At 41.0% G+C, this 20,673-nt stretch overlaps 1 protein-coding gene across 1 annotated transcript in view; it reads right to left on the bottom strand.

Moving 5' to 3' along the window:
* LOC135936268 (uncharacterized) overlaps window positions 1–20,441 on the bottom strand; it is a 67,283-nt gene extending 46,842 nt beyond the window's left edge. Inside the window, exons 1-2 of the mRNA XM_065479030.1 lie at window positions 20,242–20,441; window positions 7,106–7,150 (exon numbers count right to left, since the gene is read on the bottom strand). Of these exons, the coding sequence (XP_065335102.1) occupies window positions 7,106–7,148 (43 nt within the window). The 5' untranslated portion in view covers window positions 7,149–7,150; window positions 20,242–20,441. The remainder of the gene's footprint in view (window positions 1–7,105; window positions 7,151–20,241) is intronic.
* Between the last annotated feature and the right edge of the window lie 232 nt (window positions 20,442–20,673).

The raw sequence follows: 20,673 nt of genomic DNA, 5'->3' as shown, positions 1-20,673 counted from the left end.
AGATCAAAAAGCACCAGCCTAGGAAAAATCAATTAGCCCAGCTGTTTAATCGTGGCGTAAGCCGTCTTTCTGATTTCATGTTTCCCGCACCGAGCTTTTTTTATTTAATCATGATGTGATGTGGGAACGGAAAGAGCAAACACACATACAACGTGTTGCAACTATGTATAGATTGCACGCGTCAAAGAGGACAGACATGTACATTTGGCTGCTCATGCTAACTGGCAAATAAATTATTTTTTCCGCCTGAAATTAGGGGAAGTGAAAAACAGCAGGATGATAAAAAGTAAACTTGCTCGTAGAGTGAATTTATTGCTTGAACGCTAAAGGTAGCTAGTTGAACATATCATGAAAATTTAATTTGAGTCTTTTGGAAAGCAGATCGACATTCCAATTTAAAACTTACTCCTTGAATCATAATAATGTGTACATATTAAACATCTCTATTTGGCACCAATAGTGCTCTAGTTTGGAGCTGATTGAGTACTTTAACGTGATTTACATCGATTGATTTATAACATTTTATTAACGCTCTGCCAGAAATATTTTACCGATCGCGTTGGAGAGAAAATCTTTGTTTTGGTTTAGAGATTTAAGAAACTGACAAATATTTGTTTTCATTTGCTTTACAATAAATCCCTCTTCTTTTAATTTACCGCACTCTTTCAAACCAATTGATTTTTATCCACCAAGAGCTCAATTCCCACGATAAGGCCAATTACTAGCTCATAGAGATTCGCAGTAAAAGCTCATAGAGACATTTTTTTATTTGATCGAAGTTCATTTGAAAATCACATACAATCAACTAATAAAATTATAAAAAAAGAGGACATTCACAAAGCCAAAGCCAGAATTTATTTTATCACATCCCTAGTTTAAATTAATACGTGCGACGCTGGGAGGGCGTTACACAAAAAATACACACAGAGGGAAACCGCTTGGCAAACGAACGTTATTCAACTCGCGAACACGATCGATTTGCCAAATAAAAGGCGGGCATCAGAGGTGATGCGCGACAGCTAATTAGAATTACAGAGAGTAATTGCCTTGCACGAGTAATCGATTCGCCGACGCCGCTTTTTAAATTGACTTGTTAAAATACGGCTTCATTAATTAAAGGAAGCGCGATCCTGGTCATCATCAATTTCGGTCCCCTTGTACATTTTGGCACAACTTTCGGCCGCGTTTCCAGGGGAGCAGGCTCAAGAGTGGATGTTGCCGTGCCGCCCGCGGCTGCGAAAAACCACTCGAAATTCTTAGGAGATGCTTTTTTGCTGACATCCTCGAAATTCGAGCGGCTCTCGCCAATTTATCATTTATCAGGTGCTCCAGCGCCGCGGAGTAAGAAATTAGTCTGCATCGATCCACCGCGCGCGGAAAAATCAGCCAAATTGCTTTGCCGCAATTTTTCGTGCTCAAACACACTTTGCCACAGCGGGCTGCAGCGATTATGTACCGAAATAGGAAGTAGTAGTCCGCAAGTGTGACGGACCGTCGTCTTGGCCGCGCTGGAAACATTTTTTTCATTTGACCTCATTTATTTCACTTTCGCGTGCCTTTGAGCGTAGAAAAATGGCAGATGGGCGTATATAATTTCGCCTCTGTGTGTATAATATATATCAGCGGGCGTGTTCTGGAAACAAACGGACTGTTGCGTGCGAATGACAGCCGTGAATGCGCTGCGTGTTTGCTTTTCTTCTCATTCCAACGCGCGCTGGTATCAATTTCAGTGTCATTAAACGTGACAAAACGCTTTTGTCAGCTCGAAACCCCACCGCACGAGGCCACTTGAGTAGCTCAATGTACACTTCCAACTGGCAAGACGGATTCTGCGGTCCACTAACGATGATAGAAATAAAGAAACGTCCGCGATTTAAAGTTAAAATTGAAAATTATTTCGCAACCTGATTCCAATATAGGAAGCAAAATATTCAAGATGGGTTTAAAGTGGAGCTTTACTGGCAAACAATTAAAGAACATGGTGATTGCAGGGTGTTCATTGAGTCTATTGTATGTGGAGTTTGTAATAGTTTATTTTGCGATGTGCAATAATGAGATTAGGACCAAGTAACAGTTAACTGTCAGATTTTGCCATATTTAGCAAAAAATTAAATGGATCATCCATGTATTTTTGCTTGATTTCGATTCCTATCTAGTCACGATATATCCAACGATGTGCGAATTGTGAGGTAAATTTCTCATCTAGCGAAAGAAATAATGATTTTCTAAAAGAAGACATTGCTTTGAAACTGATTTTCTGGAAAATTCAAACGCTTAACTGGGATTATTTAAACTCTTCCCAAATTTTCAGAGAGTAATGTAACGGCAAAAATAATTTTCCACTATTTTTCTGTTCAGTGTGATGTGTACTTTAAATTTGTTTGAGAATTACCGGCTGGACTAATTCTGCTATAATAGTAAATTTAAAAGATCAAAATCATGTTCTCAAGGTTCTCTTGCTATTGTTATTATTTTCTCGTATGTTCCTATGGTTTTTTCACCTAGATGTGTCTAACAAAGGTGTAATGCATTTATTACGATTCTGAAAGCCCGGACTAGAGTGTACCAATTTTTTGATCGTTTTTAGAATCCTTTGTCTCCTATTAAAGCTATCCCTCATTTAAAAGACAATAATTGTACTCCGTTGGTGTCTAAAAATACATATTAATCTTTCGATATTCACGTAACATTGAAAGATTCTGAATTTAAAACAATAACTTCCTCAAAAAGGTGTGACATTATTGCTCAATAAGGAATTAATTACTTTTTTGGCTTTGTTGTTACAAATGTGTCAGCAAGAAATTAATGTAATAATATTGAATTTCATTACACTGTTGCAATTTTCGAAATTCCGGCATAGTTACGTGCCAATAGGACGTATTATAACGATCCTCCGTGAGTATGCAAAAAAGAGATTGCAGGGATGGAGATGAAGAAAGCGTTTCACATTCCTTTTTGTCCTCGGGGTGGCAACGAAAGAGAGAGATTATATGCGAAGAGCTCGGCACACTGAATGAATGAATCAACGGATGCTGCAGTGGATGAATGAAATGCAGACGACCACTGCTTGTCAAGCATCCGTTTCCATTTGCGAAACAAAAAGCAGAGAGAGCATGACAATCGCATAATAATACATTCATAAGTTGCAAAACTAGGTCACCCTAGTGTGCCTTGAAATAATAAATCTCCGCCCCCGGTCCACCTTCAGCACACGGCCTGGCTGTTTTTTACGGTATTCCTTTTGTCTTTTCCCTTCCTCTCACGCGTATTCTCCGAAAAGCCCCACACGCGTTTCGGCACACTCGGAATCATTTGAATAATGGGGAGTATGCGTGTGAGGAAAGCGGGCAGACAGCATTTTTGCTTTTCGTGTGTTTGTTTGCTTGCCAGCGGTCTGATTATTTTTTCTCGCACTTGAAAACGGTTCAGAAAATTCGCACGGCCCCCCTCAGCGTTCTCGGCGAAAACAAAGTCCGCCCGCGTTTTGCTGACACACGTAATCCACTTTTTGCTTGAGCTGTGTGTGTGCCGCCCTCTATTTCGTCCTGCTTTGGTGCTTAGTTTATTATGAAGAGCTGCTCGCAGACATCAAAATCCATTCAAAAGATGCCTCAGTAAGCAAATTGCATGCCGACTGTGGCGGCCTTTACTTTTTCCATTGCCAAATTCAAAAAGCTCGGTCGAGTGCGAGAGTGCTCTTCTCTCCTGGCCGCTCCCGGGCTCGCCAATCAGATTCAAATGCGAAAGCAATCGGGCAAAAACGCAAAGTCAAGTTGGAGTGGAAAAAGCCTTTCACGAGAAATTTGGCTTTTTGTTTTATTTCCCCCTTTTATCTCTGCAACCACGCGGAAAATATTTTTGGCAGCTTTTGACACGCCGAGCAAGCGCCCTCGCCTTCCATGCAACGCGTGTGATTTTGCATTGCGTCTGCACAAGATCAAAATATTCGACTAATGCCCAGGGTCAAAAGCTTTAGACCACGGGAGAATCGACCAGCTTTTGATTGCCAGTATACCGGTAATTAAAAAACTGCTGGATTTAGATAGTTTAAAATCAAGCTCATGATTAAATATTATAGTCACAAAACATGCAGGAGTAAAAAGAGCTGTTTGAAAGATTTACAGCTAAACTTATAGAATTTAGCGCTCGAAACCGTTGACAGCGGGTACCACCATCTATCTACATTTTTAAAGCCTTGATTTAAATACATCTCTGCTGAGCTCTTTGACGGTAAAATAGTTCATTCCATTTAAATTGACGGGATGAAAATAAATACTAGTTTGAGCAAGAATTGATCTTAGACTGTACGCGTATTTTTTAAATTAAAATATTATTAGGGAAGGAGAGGATAAAGGACATTTTTCCCTTGAGAGGATGGTGTAGCTACCCTGGTGTCGATCTTTTTCTTCCCCTTCCAGCCACTTAATTCAAAGTAGCAGGATTGAACTCAAAACAATGGAAAACTCGCCAATTTCCACTCAAGTAACTAAACTTTCAGTGCAACCTCGTAATCTAGATTTTCAATTCAAATTGAAACCAGCGCACGCAAAGCTTACTGAATATCTAAGACTAACAACTGCAGAGAATTCAACTATGAGGGCGTCCAAGAGTCAACAAAGGCGTGCGGACTAGGATGCAGCAATGATTCGTTGCAAATTAGCTTACAGTCAGGCGAGTGCATACAAGCGCTGCTCTTATTAATTGTACACAAACCAACAGCAGCAGGGCTCAAGATTTGTTTTGCTGCTGCTGCTACTGCTAGATATCTGTGCGAGTGCACACACAATCGGCCAGGGCGGCTAACAAAGGCGAGGCTAATGAGAGGATCATGCTTCCCTCTGGACTTAAATCCGCCTCTCACAAGCTAATCACTAAATCAAACACGAAACATTCCAGAACTTAGCTTGGGCCAACGCAGGATCAAAATTAATTTCACTCCGTGTGTACGCGAGCGGCGGTGGCGGCAGCGGCAGCGACGCCAACACGGCACATTATTAAATGTCCTTGGTACATACGTGTTTGTGTATATGCAAGTACACAGCCAGACGCACGCACATGAGTCTACGTGAGTGTGTGCACACACTGGCAAGTATTGGACTGCTGAGGGCGAGTGCAGCGGTTGAGCGCTTGGGCTGGCCCGAGTTTAGTTAGTTGGGAAACGCAAAATTAAGCGGACCGGAATGAATGCGGCGGCCGAGAGCAGACCTTCGGATTAGGCAAATGGTGCAGGCTTTATTAGCTCGGCTGACAAGAGCTTTCGCACACGCCGCTTTTTATTTTTATTTATTTTGTTCCAAATTGGAATATTCACACACGCAGATGTAATTTGCATGTTAAATTCGCACTGTGTGGATTTTGCTTGCTTTGCGAGTTTTATTGCTCCCAAATTGCCGCTTGCGGATGAGCGTTGAGCAAATAAATACGCAGCGATATTTTAACTTTATAGAGAACAAGCTAATTTACTGGTTTTTAACCGGTTGAAGCGCTCAAAATACAGCAATCTTTTTAACATAAATCTTAACGATTATCTGCCACTCGCCGACGAAACGAGGTTGTGTAGATTTGATGGAAATTTTACAAATATAAATTTAGGTCTTTTGCAAGATCCTGACTTTTTCTGTTTTTTAGCAATAAAAAACGTCCCTCTTAAATAAACACTAGCTTTGAGACTGGGGAAAACGCTGCGTGGTCATTATTCACCAGCTTATTCCCGCCAGACAAATGGAAAATGTTTTGTCATATATAAAGCAACCTATAAAACATATGAATAATTAATTCTGCGAGCTTTATAGCGAAGAGTAGTCAAAAATATTCGCTGGCTCTGCACACTCACGCTAATGAGAGCTGTGCGAGAACAAATTTATTCAACGCGCTCGACTGAAGCACCGTGTCGGATGAAATAAAATAATCGAGGTGAGGCGGCAGACACCCACGTGCCGTGCACGAGTTTTTGCAATCGCAATGTAGATGAAAGTGTATTTCTTGAAAAAAAAGTTTCACGCACATTCAAAAAATCTTCGCGTCGAGTCCATTATTTGGGCAGGGGGATAGAGGCGGGAGGAGAAACGGATGGGTTGACGGACACTCAGCAAACTTTTGCCGATCTCTGCACACAAGAGAAAAACGGACGACTGGGTGAAAGAAGGAACGCCGGGGTCATGTGCCATTCCGGCCAAAATGTGTGTGTATACAACACACCAAGTTCGGGCTAAACGTGCAGACCTTAACAAATGGGCATTTCTAGCATCTCCCTCCCTCTCTCTCTCTCTCTCTCTCTCTCACACACACACACACACTCTCGTGTGCGCGGGGTAAGCCAATAAAGCGAGACTTTCTGGACAAACGTCATTATTATTCATTTCCAGGTAGAAACGGCCTGTTGGTTTCTTCCCAAGCGCTCGCCAGCCTTCGGCGTTTATTCGGGTTAGAAGGGAAAATTTATGCGGGTAGCAAAAGCAGCAACACACTGAAGACGTGAATACCTAAATCTGAGTGTGAGGCTGCGTACGTGTGCTGTAAAAGCGAGGTTATGCCACTCTCGAATTTGTGACCGCTTTTCATTTATTCAAGAAATATTAAATGTGCATTTGACAGACGTTGAATTTGATTAACATATAACGTGTTCGAATGAAATTTTGATCAAAAGTATATGTGATTTAATATAAGCCAGTTGAAACCTTTCCAAAGAAATGGTCCCTATAATAAGCTCCAAATTTTATTAAATATAACTTTCAGATTAAGTATTGACTGCAAACAAATTAAGAAAATGCAAAATTTGAATTAGAAAACAAGGCAAGTCAGCAAAATACAAAACGTTGCAGAACTTTTAGGCACACACACGGACACAGCATGGTGGCTGAAAATAATTTTCTGTCTCTAATCCACCGTAAATCTCAATTTTGTTTTAAGCTCCACTCGCAGGAAAAAGAGACCAAGCTGAGCCACTAATTGCCGAGATAAAAATGACGAGCTCGCTATTTTTTTACTTGCTTGCGTTTTACCGCTGCCGTCCGAAATAATCCGGCACGCGTAGGCAGTAAAAGGCAAAAAGATTATGTTGCACAACAACTCGAGAGCAGAAAATGGTTTTGAGTGTTATACTTACTTCTGTGACGCAGGAGATAGCCGCCCTTTACTTGCTTCACCATCGCTGCAAAACAAACAAGAAAGCGCTGTAGCATTTTGTCACTGGATCAGTTCAAATAACAAAAATAATCATAAGTCTTGTGCAAATATTTGCCCAATTGCTGCGCCACCGGGCCCTTCTCCTTAGCAAGAAAAAAAAACAACGTGTATCTCCAGCTTTCTCTCTACATATCGCCGGAGCCGTGAAGATCCTTTGCCAAAACAATGCCGTTTTCCATCTTAACGAGCTCTTTTCATCCGAGCTGCTGAAACTTTGGACGCCAAAAGGCAAACAAAAACGGCACCAAGTGAAACTGGTTCCAAATAGAGCGGCATGGAAAATATTAATTAATTTCTCAAGCGACAATCGCTGACGGCAGAACGACATTCCTGCCAGCAATTAGATTTCTTAATGAGAAATATCTGCTGCAGTAGAAGGACCGCTTCTTTCTCTTAATGGATTTTTTCGCAAGTCAAATCCGCCAGGTCGTATTTCACAGAAGCCGTGTCACAAAGCAATCATCAAATTTCAGCTTGCTTTATTCTGCGCGCTTCCCTTTAGTTGAAGATTAAATCGTAAAGGAATTCGCAGAATTTTTTAATGATGCCCGTTGCTCACTGACTTTCCTTGTGGAATCTTGAAAGTTAATACTTGCTACTGCTCTTCATTTCTCAATACAAAAATAACACTAGAAAATGGAAACAAAATAGTGCAACACACAGTGAGAAGATATCACAATAGCGTTTCTTTGAGCGGATTATTATCCATGTAAAATAAAACCTATTTCAGATCTTCTCGTTCTAGTTAGTAGCTCTTTCGACCTGTAGCTGCAAAATAAATTATGTTTCACACAATTAATTCTGTAAAACAGGCCGTTGAAAACGATCGCCCGCAATTATTGCTTAAACACAAAAGAGGTAGAGGAGTGACGAAATCTACTGAAATCCCGCCAATCGATCGTTCCTATAATGAAACATTCCTCAAAAATTCAACCTTCTGTTTTTTAGGCCTGCTTCATGCATTTCACAAAATATTTCCTTGTGCCTCAATGAAGGATCTGACTGTTGCTCTATCATGAATTTTATTGCAAAATACTTTGAATTGTTTTCCCCATTGGTATAACAGATTCTGTGGTATATGAAGGTGAAATGTAACAGCAAGGACCCGAAACACCGTGGGTCCAGGCGAGATAATTTATGCTCTTTATAATCATACATCTTTACTCGCCCATCATGGTTAAGATGTAAAGAGAAGATGGATCATGCTATAATTTTTTCGAAGTAAAAACTTTTCATGATCTTTTTGAATTTAAATTAATTATTTGCAAATAAAATAACGACGGTAGACTTACTCGTAAGCAAATTGCACCATGCAATATTGTTGGAGACCCACGTTAGAGAAATAACCAAATATTTTGTTTTGCGGTTGTGTACACAGAAAATTGGAAAAAGCAAAAAGGAAAGGAGCACTTTCGACCCAACTTGCTGACTTAAGTTATCCGCCTAAAAGGCAGTGTTAACATTGGGTTGTGTGCCAGTCGTCGTAAATCTGCAGTCGGAAACGTGGCATCCAAGGAGGAGCAGCCAGCAAAAAATGTATTATGCATGCAGCGTTTGTGCGGTGGCGGCCAAATGTTTTGTGTCGAGAGGAGCAAGCGGTTAAAATATGCAAATAAATATCTTTGACGTTTTGATCCCATTCCAATAACACCTCGCGTTTATGCGTTGACCAGCGGGGCGGTTGCCGGAGCCAGTACAGCGGGCGACACAAGACAAATGAATCCGTCGGTCCTTTCATTATGCATCGTGCTCTGATTAAAAAAAAAAAAAAAAAAACTGCTCCGCCGTGCGCGCCTCCATGTGTACTGCAGCCAGTGTTTGGTTTGTTGTAAATTATTTGGCAGGCCATGATGCCAGGATTTATGCGGCTCTGCACGCAATTTCGCCTGCTGCCTCCATGCCAGGCGCAACGCGAACGCGAACGCGAGAGAGAGAGAGAGAGAGAGAGAGGCTGCCGTTGGCCCATAAAATGCGCTGAAGCCAATATTTAAAAGGAACGAGAGAGACTCTCATACTGGATCAGCAAGAGAGGTACGTGAATGTGTTTTTGCTCTCACGGGGCGCCGTAGATCTTTATTTGTAAATACATAACTCAAGAGCGGCATGTTGAGATTACTTTATTGATCGCTCAGCCACTTTTTTGACGACCTATCGAAATTCCTGGGCCCATCACGCACACCATTCAGCAACCTTTTGAGCGCTATTCTAATTTATGCTGACTGGAACAGCTTCAAAATTTTAATAAAATCAAATCCATAGCAAGGAGAATTTACTTTTATTTGACGCATGTTCCACTATTAAACTATTAAATCACTGCTTGGAGAGCAATTAATTTAACACCTTTTAAACCTTTTAAAAATCCTGAATGTTATGCAAGGTGAAGAACGTATACATTAAGAATCCTGGTTCACAAAGAACACCCACCCAGCTCGAGATTTAGTAAATTATCTTATCTTATAATTGTTTAGGGGAAATATGTTATGTACCATTCTATATCATACATATCCATATTGGCCTATAGACTGTGAAATAAACTTTTTCTACTGCCAAAAGATATCAAAAGACAAGAAAAAATGATAACCAAGCTGAGATTTGCGTTTCAATTAGAGACCTTTGAGACGGACAACGCCAAACAAGATGAGACAATGGTATTAAAGTTGTTGGTTTGCCTTGCTTTGACAGAAAACTCTTTTGCATTATTTTAAAATAATTTAATGTATCGTGGTTTCCATTGTTCAGCTTCTCCTTGATCGATGAAACTTCCTAACAAGTGTAATTTAATTATAACGACCACTGGCCCCTTTCACTTTACGAGCACAAACGGTGGCGTGAATGAATGAAGATGAGAACGTAAACCGCAGGCCATGCTCAAAAACAATTCGGCCAGCAAAGATAAGGCCCTCCTCTAGCCCGGGGGGTTAGGCGCGCGCGGCTTTTCTGAAACGCGAGCTGCACCGCTATCAGCTCCGAATCTTTTACCAATTACAATTCCCCAACATAATTAAAGAGCTCCCGCATTTCGCCTGCTCACACTCGGAATAAACTTTTCTCCTTGGGCTGCGGCGGCACACAGGCGAAACCTGACCCAGAGAGCGCGCGTGGAATCGCATTGCATGTGCTAAACTCGGCCGCAGTCTCATTATATTAATTAGCCGAGGCACCGCCATTAATAATCCCATCACCCCGGTCGGGCCGGGTGCACCCGGCGGCGGCGACTCGAACAAAACTGCTGCGAAAGCCGGCGGCAGCGCACTTTCTTGGAGCAACTACAGTGCAGCAATCGCGGCGAGTGATGGATCATGCGTGTAATCCTTCTTCCCACGCCACCTTGAGACGCGCGACACGTGCGCTTTTAATTCGGCATTATGAACGCTGCCGCGCGCGATATTAAAGTGAAAAATGGCTCGCGCGCGTCTGCTCCTTGTGTGTCACACACGCTTTATCATCAGCCTTTCGCAAGTTTAGCCAGACTTTATAATAGTATTCGCGCGCTTGTGCACCGTGTATGCACAAAATGTTGTTTCTTACGTTGCCGGAGGGAGCGGTTTTTGCATCGCCGGTTAATTATGTCTGGCCCAAAGTTTATCACGCGGCGACGAGTTATAAATCGACCCTGCTGCTGCTCCAGCTCGAGAGTGGCTCTGAATTAACGAGCCTCTTTTGCGCGCATATTGTTGCGCCCCCGCGCTTGATTGCTTTCTAATAGATTTTGAATTAGTTTGAGCGTGAGACGTAATTTGTAATTAGCGAGTGGCCCGCCGAGAGATAAAAAGCTTCAACTTTTTGCAGCTGCCAAGTTGAAAACTTTTTGCTCGTCAAATCTGATGTGAAGTGAAGAACGCAGTTTTCTCGAAAGACAATGAAGCTGCCCTTCGTTTGATGCGGCTACTTGATTTTGTCTCCACAGCAATACGCACATCCACTCAATGTAACGATCTGTCACTGTTAATTATAATGTCTTTTTTTTTTTAAAAAAAATGCCATTCTAGATTTCAATATTTCCGAATAAAAATGACTATTGCAAAATTTAAAAACTAATTGCTCATATTTTGAAAAATAAAATAACTTATTTAAGTGACATTTGATCTATAACTTTGAGGTCAACATTAGGTCATGTGACGTGGTAGAATGAGTTGAATTTTTTATGCAACCTACCTGGATTGCTCAAAATTAAAAATATTTGACTTCCAATTCTCAAAATGACTATTTCCAAAAATAGGAAAGTAAAAGTTTTTAATCAGCGTTTTTTTAAGGACAGGTTTCAGTAAAATAGGCCATCCACTGGACACAAACGTTTTGAACATAAAATTATATAAATGACATAATTATAAATATATATAAATAATATTATAATAAAAACAAGTTGTTTCATTAATGTTAATATGCAATTATATGAGCAGACCATGGGCTTATTACAGAGTGCTCAATCATGAAGCTCTTGTAAGTTTTTCTCTGATTAAAATGTCAGGTTAAAAAACTACCAATTAGCCAGCGCTTGGTTGTTTCAAAACTATATGCCTCCATTAAAAAATAATATGTGTTCAGAAAAAAGATGAGATTTTTCGGGATGAAACACTATTGTTGTGAGAGAAATTGTGCCAGTAAGAGCCTGAAGCCAAATCTATGAAAAATCATTGGAATGCAATTGAATTTACAAAGTTTCTGACATTAATTAAATATTTTTTGTTTGATTTTGAGGAAAAAATATCTGAGCATAATAAACTGAAAGAAAAGGTGCTTACAATTTATCAACGGAGGAAGAAATTTTGGAATGGGCACGTACCCAATAATGGATGTTCAATAGAGGGAAAAAATTAGAAGAATCTCATGTCAGTCTGAATGATGTATTGTGAATGAGACGGTACTTTGTCATCGCCAGACCATTTTCTTATTGAGTATTAATGTCTGCGAAAATTGCATTTCAGACTGCAAAGGTTAAGGGTTGATCTATTCAGACCGGCTTTGGTGGGCGAGAGCTGAGCGTTTGTCGATCCGCCACGGCCGACTGCTCTCGCGTTTTGACGTGATCATGCATCTATAGCTCCCTCCGCGTGTCATTTTGCGTGTCGTGCAGCCAGCCAGCGGCCGGAATTCGCGTCAAAGGAGCCGAGGCGTGTGCTCCATCAACACTGTCGCATCTGAGCAAACAGCCCGTGTAATTGTTGAAAAGTATCGAAACAGTCTCGTTAAGTAGCAGCAGCTCCAGCCTGAGAGCAGCAAACGCGCTGCTTTTTTCCCAAGCATTCGAAGCAATTCATACCGGCTGGGCGCTAATGGGTTTTCCACTGAAGCGGAAATAATGACAAAACGTGCGGCAGAAAAAATGGTGATGCTGCTTAGCAGAGGAAATTTAATTAATATAAAAAGCGGCAGGAGGGAGGCTCTCTCGCTCTTTGTTGCAAAAAAATCAAACCAAAGACTGCGCTACGCGAAATACGTGAATATTAAATCCCATCCATTACTTCCCTTTCCCGCAATTATTGTTACACGCGGCTATTCATATTTTGCGAATTTTATTTCCGCGGCCGCTATTCAGCGCCCGGATGGAATTATACCGGCGACGAGAGCAGGAAAGATATAATCCGCGTTGCGAAAAAGTCGCCAGTGTGCCCAGCCCGACTGCTGCCGAGGGAGTTGGAAATCAATGAAATTCATTCAGTTATGAAACGTATTTGATGCCATTGTTATTCTCGGCTGCGTAAAAAAATGATTTCCGCCATTGTCTCTCCGTTCTGCTTCTATATGTATGTAGGATTTCTATGCCGCCAGCCCATACCTCTCGCCGGCACTTTTTAATGATTTTCCTCTCTCGTTGCCGCCTGCAAATCGAAGGATATTCCATTTCCATTTGCAAAATCGCGAATGGATTTTATTATCCTGCTGCCAGACTGCCTCTCATTCTCTCGCGCCCACTTCTTGCCAACACCGCATGCATCAATGAAACAAAAATTCAGATTTCTACCTAAATGGACCGACAATGAATGGGCTGGTTTTTTCCTGTGGGAGTGATGCTTTCGATCTCCTCTAAGTTTTGCATAAAACTAACAGTAAGCCCAACAAGCATACAGTTAAACGCATATTAAAATAAATTTTGGTTATGTGTTTCGGACGTAAAAAATTGATTTTAAACCAAAATGTTTGCACTACAGAACTATGCAGAAAATTTAAAGGAAAACAAGAGTTTCCTTAGATGATCTGGGACCTTTGAGTTCGTTTTAAATTAAAAATAGAATACTAGTGATTACGTTTACCTCCGCTCATGTCTGTTGCAAAACTTTTTGCAAAGCAGTAACATCCAGATTTTGTTATGAAAAGTGTTTCATTTCTGCTAATGCTTGACAGATTACTTATAAACCTACCGGCACAGAAAATAAAACAATCAGTAGCCTTGTAGAGCATCTCGCAACAATAGTCTGCTTATAGTTATTATACGAATTAGCTTTCGAGCTCATCTAGTCACGATTCAGCCGCGAGGGCATGAACTCGCTCCTCGACCGCAAGTGACTCCGAGTGCAGTACTTCCCTGCACGATTGTGTGCGGCTTTCAAGGCAGGGCGGCCGACGCGGAGCGCGCGACATAATTCACCTGCTGCTGAAGGACGCAAAGTTAATTACTCTCTTTGCCATGATTCGTTCTCATTTCCTCAATGCAGTCAAGGCTGATGTGTCGCAGGAAATGGACCAGATATTGCTCTCTGCGTTCGCTTAACTGCGTTCTGAAAGGCGAAATTAACAGCTGCTTCCATCCATTCTAACAGCAAACTTTCTCTGCCCCAACTTCCATTATTTGTTTGCAGGGCGAGGGGGCAGCCGGGGATTCGCGAAAGCAGAGCAGGGAGGGCCTTTGGTGCATCCATATGTACATACATTCATGTATGTGATGCTTCCGGCTTTGTTTGCGGTGCTCGATCAATCGATTTTGCCTGCGCTGTTGATGTCATCAGAGCGAAAATTTGTGATTTGATGCCCTCTCAGTGACAGTAATGAATCGCATTTAAATTTAGATTGACGTGCGACATGGCCCGCATAAAATCGAAAATAAAAGTTGACCCCCATCATCTTTGCTGCAAGCAAGTTGCGAGAGAGAATGGAAATGTAGAGGCTGGTGGGACAGTGAAAATCTATTTTTTGTAATCAAAAAATGGAGTCAAATGAATGAAGCTCAATATCACCAAGCAGAGCCGGCGTGTTTGCCCAGGAAAAACATTTTATTAGCTTTTACGCTGTTTCATCTGCCAAGAACTCGAGTGCCCTTTACAGATGAGGCAAAAAGAATTTCTAATCTGCAAGCCCCGCTAGCATTTATTATTATTTCAAGAGCTCACGGCGCAGGACCAAAAGCCATAAAGTATCGCGAGCCTGGGGAAACAACAAAAAAGGTAAAATGTCGGACGAGGCAAAAGCAAGCAGTGCTCCAGTCCGGCGAATTTGATTAAACCTTTTGTCAGCAGTGAATGTGCGAGCCAAGAGCTCATGTAATTATTCGAGCCAAAATGTTGGAATTCAAACTCAAAAGTGGTTTTACTTAATTCATTTTTAATTACATTGCGAGCACATGCTTCACTCTTTTTCCTGTGATAAACGTTTTTTTCTATTTTGCTCTGCCTGCTATCACAATTAAAAAAAGTTGGCACACTTAAAAGCAAATGCTTCGAAGGAAAAATTTTAATTTCCTATTTCATCAGTAAAAACAAAATTGTTTCAATTCGTGTATTCTTTTAATTTTACGTCGCAGTGAAGATCAGATTAGTTGAAATCAATTAACAGCAAATCTGCGCAGTGATGCAAAATTGCATTTAGATTAAAATTTAAATAGCAGTATCAAAAGCAGGCTCTGAAATTCACGATCCGTTGTCACAGTGAGCCGCGATACACACGTGCAAGGCGGAAGACGACAGCAGGTGAATGCAAAGAGCAGCAGCCGGAAAATTAGAATTCATCTCAAGATCGTCGTCCGCCAGCTTCTCTCTCTCTCTCTCTCTCTCTCTCTCTCTCTCGCTCCTCTCATTCAATTAAAGCTCTTGGCACATGCGAAATACATCAAATGCGCCATGCCGGCAAACTTTTTGCACCAACCGGCTCTTGCGGGGAAAGGCTTATGTCACCAAAATTTTAATCCAAATGTAACGCGTGGAGCAAAGTATAAAATTTTTAGAACGCGGCTGAGCAGGTGCTGCCTGCAGACGTCGTAAATCAAAGTTTCCAAACTTCTGAGAGTTTAATATCAGACCATAAATATGTAATCAAATTGCGCTTTGCGCGCACAGCCACTGCAATCTAATCACAATTAATTTCATTAGGCAATAAAAATAAAAAACAAATGCTTTTGTCTCTTTGTAAAGTTGGACATCTGATCGGTTTTTGATCGGATTCATTTAAATAGAGGGCCAATTTTTGGACAAACTTTTGCTGTTATCACAAATAATAGAAAATAAATTTTTAATTCCCAAACAATTTCATTAGTTTTTGTAAATCCTTACTTTCAGGACTGTTAACATTTTTTTAAATATTAACAACGTTATCAGGACTCTAGGAAAAATTAATGGGCACTTATCAACATTAAACAATTTTGGTTGAGGAGAAACTATTCGTACTCCTATGCATATTTTCAAGTTTTAATCGCTGAAGAAAAAACAATTACTTTTGAATAAGATATGACCTGGAAAAAACCTACATGTTATCTACCAGGAACCCTTAAATAAAAAACGTGTTAATTATATCCTAATACAACATATTAAATTAACATTTTACTACACATAAACTAGCTTGAGAGTAAACCTTTGGCAAGCCCTATAATTTAAATGGTAGTTTAAAGGATGATATCTGAATCAAACCAATTCTTTTATTGTTTTGACCACAGGGATAAGAGTCATCAGTTCATCTAAATAAATTTCCAAAAAGAGCTCTTCCATATCTCATTAAAACGTCCAATTAAAATCTCATTAGCAGCGAAACTTTGCTCATCAGAGAGCGAGAGAAATTCGCTCGCGTTACGAGGCAACATTTTGATAGTACGTAGAGCTCGCAACTCATACACGCGCAGAATCATTTCCGAAAAATTGCAACTACGCACGCGAAGGCACAAAAAACGCTAATGAGAAACGCTCGGGTGAAACGTAACCTGCTCAAGCTGAGGCGAAAGTTTTTATTAGAGCTTTTTGCAACTTTGTCCAAAAGGGTTAGTTTTGCGCGTTGTACGCACATTTGGCTTGTTCGACGAAAGAAACAAGAAATTTTGTTGCGCTGGCTGCTGGATTTTTGTCGCGCTTCATTAAAACGGCGAGAGGGTGTCAGCATCGCGCGGCGTCGACTTTCCAATAGTCCGTCGCGCGCGGGCCATTCAGAGCGTAAATAATATTCAGCTGCTCCTCTCGAAGCTTCCGCCGATAGTCATCGCATATTCATTGCGCTCCCCGATACTGCAATCCATCAAAAGCACTCGGCTGGAAGGTGTAAGATGCATTTCCAGGCCAACCGAGGCTGAAAGATAATTTCATTTCCATCAGCGCGCGATGTGTCGGCCGGCAATTTACTTTTTTGCTCGCACGCGCGGCGACCACTTTTCCGTTCCGCGCAGTAATAATAATTCATGCGTGCGTGTGCCACCGCACCGGTCGTTCTGAACTTTCGGTTTTGTGCGTAAAGCTGGCCGGCAATAATCGTAATAGCTGGCCGGAAAGAGACGGTGCTTTTCGGCCCCTTTGACGACCGGCGAAAAACGAGGGTCCGGCCGGCCAGCCAGCCGCTTGATCTTCGCAAAGAATAAAGGCCAAATGCGACTTTAATGGAGGGCAATATTAGCACGCGCGCTTTTCCGCGAGGCCACCGCAAGAACGGCCAACACAATTTATTGCTCCCGGCGGACCGCGGCTATTTTCATTTTTGCCTGAAAGCGAGAGGGCCAACCAACAATTTATCTTCGGACGGGGAATTAAATTTAAATAAGCAATCCGGCGCGGAATTGATGGCGCCTTTCTCGCAGCGCGAAACTTTCTTAATAAGTCTTGGAGGTATTTTTGCGACGAGACAATTGCCGCCCGGCGCAAGAAATGAAAAGCTGCTGTTTGTGTTCTGAGTGCCTTTGTTCAAGGCAGGCTGACTCTCTAAGAAGTCTTGCCGGCAAAGTTGCCTTCGTCACGACCGCCCTGGAAATAAGGTGATATTTTTTGGGAATGTCTAATTAACACACCACGTTGGAAATGCAAATGAAGTTTTATAATTACACTGGTCCTTACGACGCAAGCCAAGATCGAGCTCGCGTTGACGTTTACGCATGAGCGTGAAAATTTCCCGGCCAACTTTTAACTGGTTTTTGCGCTCTTCAAAACTTTTGATTTTGCGTGAAATGCTTAATTGTGTATAACAACGTCTCATTTACCAAGCAACCAACCGAGTAAATTTAAACCAACAAAAACTAAAGTTTCTGCCAGATTGAAGGCTTTATTTCCAGCTCAAATTTTGATGATGAAATTTCAAACTTCAAGAAACTTCGACACTTTCCCGTTTTAGCATTTTTTTCTTACAAAGTAGGGTTTGGATAGTCAGTCCGGACCTTTTTGCAGCGCTGAAGACAGTGCCTATTTTTTAGGTATAAGGAATAAATTTTTTAATTTCAAAAAGTAACACAACTCAACTAACCAAGCCAAAATGTATTCGTTTTTAAGACTTGTTCCCTTCAAAGCTCGTGTTTATTTGAAAAGCGGAAGCTGTAGTTCCGACTCCGTGAATGGAGTGCAATATTCTATCAATTATGCATGACACCAAATTGAATATTCAATAACTTCGTTGTAGCATACAAGTTGGTCTGCATTTTTATCGGTGTGCAATATAAATTTCCAGTACAAAAGGCAAAGTCGACCTGACTCTGGCATAAATATTAATTTCCACTCAGGGACTGGTCGTAAAAAAACGCGCATTCAATGATATCTCTCTAAGAGCCAATACCCGTCAAAAGTTTTGAGCAAGAAACTAAACTTGTGCAACTGTTCGGAAATCTCATTTGTAAACGTCAGCTGCATTTCAAAGTTCATGAGAAGCAATTAAGTTGGGAAAATCAGAAAGAAGCTGGGGCGTTTGGGGACAAGTGAGCGAGGCGGAGTGGCCAGTTCAGAAGTCTGCGCGTTTGTTTTGCTTGAGTGCTATCAAATTGCCCGGGCGATAATTTGCATTATAATCGCATAATCGTTACTGTAAGTTATGGAGTGTATTATTGAATCCCAAATGTATTCCTGCACGTAATTATGCAAATCCGGCGCGCAGAGTTGTTCGGGCGGCGGCACACACTCACACTTTGTGACAACCTTAGATGTTAGTGGAATATTTGACTTTATAATTTGCTCGGCACTCGCTTGCACACAAAACCTCGCTTCTGGTGTGCGCGTACGAAATGGGAGAAATTGCTTTTGCTCCCTCTATATGATATAATGTGTATGTGTGTTTCTCGCACTTACTACATCGCCTAACGCCAAGTGTTTTTGCTTGGCATGCTAAAACTACAAAAAAGTGCGTCAGCCACAGGGTGGTTTCAATCAATGTTTGTATACTCAATAAAAAAGCTGAAACAATTAGACACATCTAAATGGTGTCCTGTTTTGCCCAAATCACAACAATAAAAAATATGGGAAATTTATATATCTTAAAACTTTCTTAATATTAGCAATCTAAATGATGCATGTGGCCCACGTGCATTTTTGAATCGAATTCAATCAAAAAATCGAAACAGGAGATCTTGTGAGGATAGGACAAGTTTGTTGAGACCCCCATCCGAAATACATATTAAATTTATAAATTGGATTGAAATTTTAGCCCCATTTTTTCAGACCCGTTAGCTTTGGAGATGGGTTTCCATCTGATAGCGAACAAGTTGCGAAAAATCAGCGTCCCAATAATATCGCGAACGAATATCATCAGCGCACGAGCTCCTGTACCGGGGTCCTTTGCTAAATCGCAGAAATCACTTAATTTTTTAGTCTGGTTATGGATCAAGTGTGCCGAATTGATTTGAGTATTTTACATCTGTATTTGAGCTTATGATTATTGGGTCAGTTGTTTGTTGTTTGGCTGTTTTTTTTGCTGGCAGTATTCATTTGCTAAGAATGAGGACCTAAATAACCTCTTTTAGGGAGGCATTTGAAATCACGATACAGGTAATCAAGCCCCTCCGTGTACCCAAGATTTTAAACTATAATACTAACATAGTAATAATGCTAACATAATTGACCACTAACAATACCTTTTTCATATTTTTATCTCCTCTGCTATACATGGTGATGTGCGCTTGATTTTTTTACAGATAATAAAATACATTTATTTTTATAGCGTTGAATTGATATTTATGACTATGTCATAAAATGAAATTATGTTGAATTTTGAAAAGATTTAAATTGCAAATAAACCATTAATGTAATAACTCAAAATAAGTTAAAACCTATTTTTTTGCATATTTACACTTTTTAGACCAATTTGTTTTATACTGTAGAAAGTAAAAATCTATCATAAAATCATTCCTGCTGAGCTAATCTTCTCGAGTGGCAACAATAAGATATTTATACTACGCACTTATACGCCACAACCTTGGAAACTCTTCACAAACGTGCAAATGAGCCACCCTGCAGTCAATGGCAACCTTCACTGATTGTAGAATAATATTAATTGAAATTATTGCTCATAACTCACTCTTTCTTAACGGGAACGAAAAATTTTAACGCTGCTATTCCAGAACAATGACTTATGGAAATAATTGAGTGATTTGAATTTAACTATGGGTTAACTGTTAAAATTTGATAATTCGTTACAATTGTCACACTACGAAGAAGTGAACGGCAATATTGGGAATGTTTCAAGCTTGGAGATGAGAACTCATGTTTCTGAAATATTCATGATTTTAAAATGTAAATGCTTGTCTAACGTTTGAAGCCACGAATGGCAAAAAATAACTTTTCAATTGAAGACCGTTTGTTCGAATTAGTTGATTGCCGGCAGTGTGCGAATTTTCGATCCGGTATTGTGCGCACAAATTAAAAAATAACAGCATTTGGGCGTGCTGCGGCTACGCACCTGTGTCCTTGGGGGTCTGGCGCCAGCAGCACAGTGTGCGATTTAAAGTTGACTGGGCCGTGGTGCTCGCTCGTGGTGCGTCGATTGATAGAAATAACAAAGCCTGGCGGTCGACCAGGTTAGTGTTCGAGACGGGCGCTCGATGCTGTGGCAGCGGAGCGAGGTTGGCAATGTCTGCCGGCCGACAAGCATGAATCCTGCCCGGCAGCACAACTTAAGCTCGTTTCTGGGCCGGCGCCCTGCAAAAAGGCAGCCCCGGCGCTTGCGTTTTCGCACACGCTCCCTCTGCCTCCCTCCTCGCCGTTGCCCAATCCCTTCACACCAGCCTATGCACCTTTCACTTGGGCTTCAGTTCACATCACAACTAGAAAACCAAAAAGAAAGAATGCGAGTACTACGAACTTGGCTCTCATAGAAGACCCGCAAGCTGTA

This window comes from Cloeon dipterum, chromosome 1 (genome assembly GCF_949628265.1).
Source record: "Cloeon dipterum chromosome 1, ieCloDipt1.1, whole genome shotgun sequence".
NCBI lineage: Eukaryota > Metazoa > Arthropoda > Insecta > Ephemeroptera > Baetidae > Cloeon > Cloeon dipterum.
Note: the sequence above shows the minus strand (reverse complement) of the source record. Positions and strands in the feature narration are given on the sequence as shown.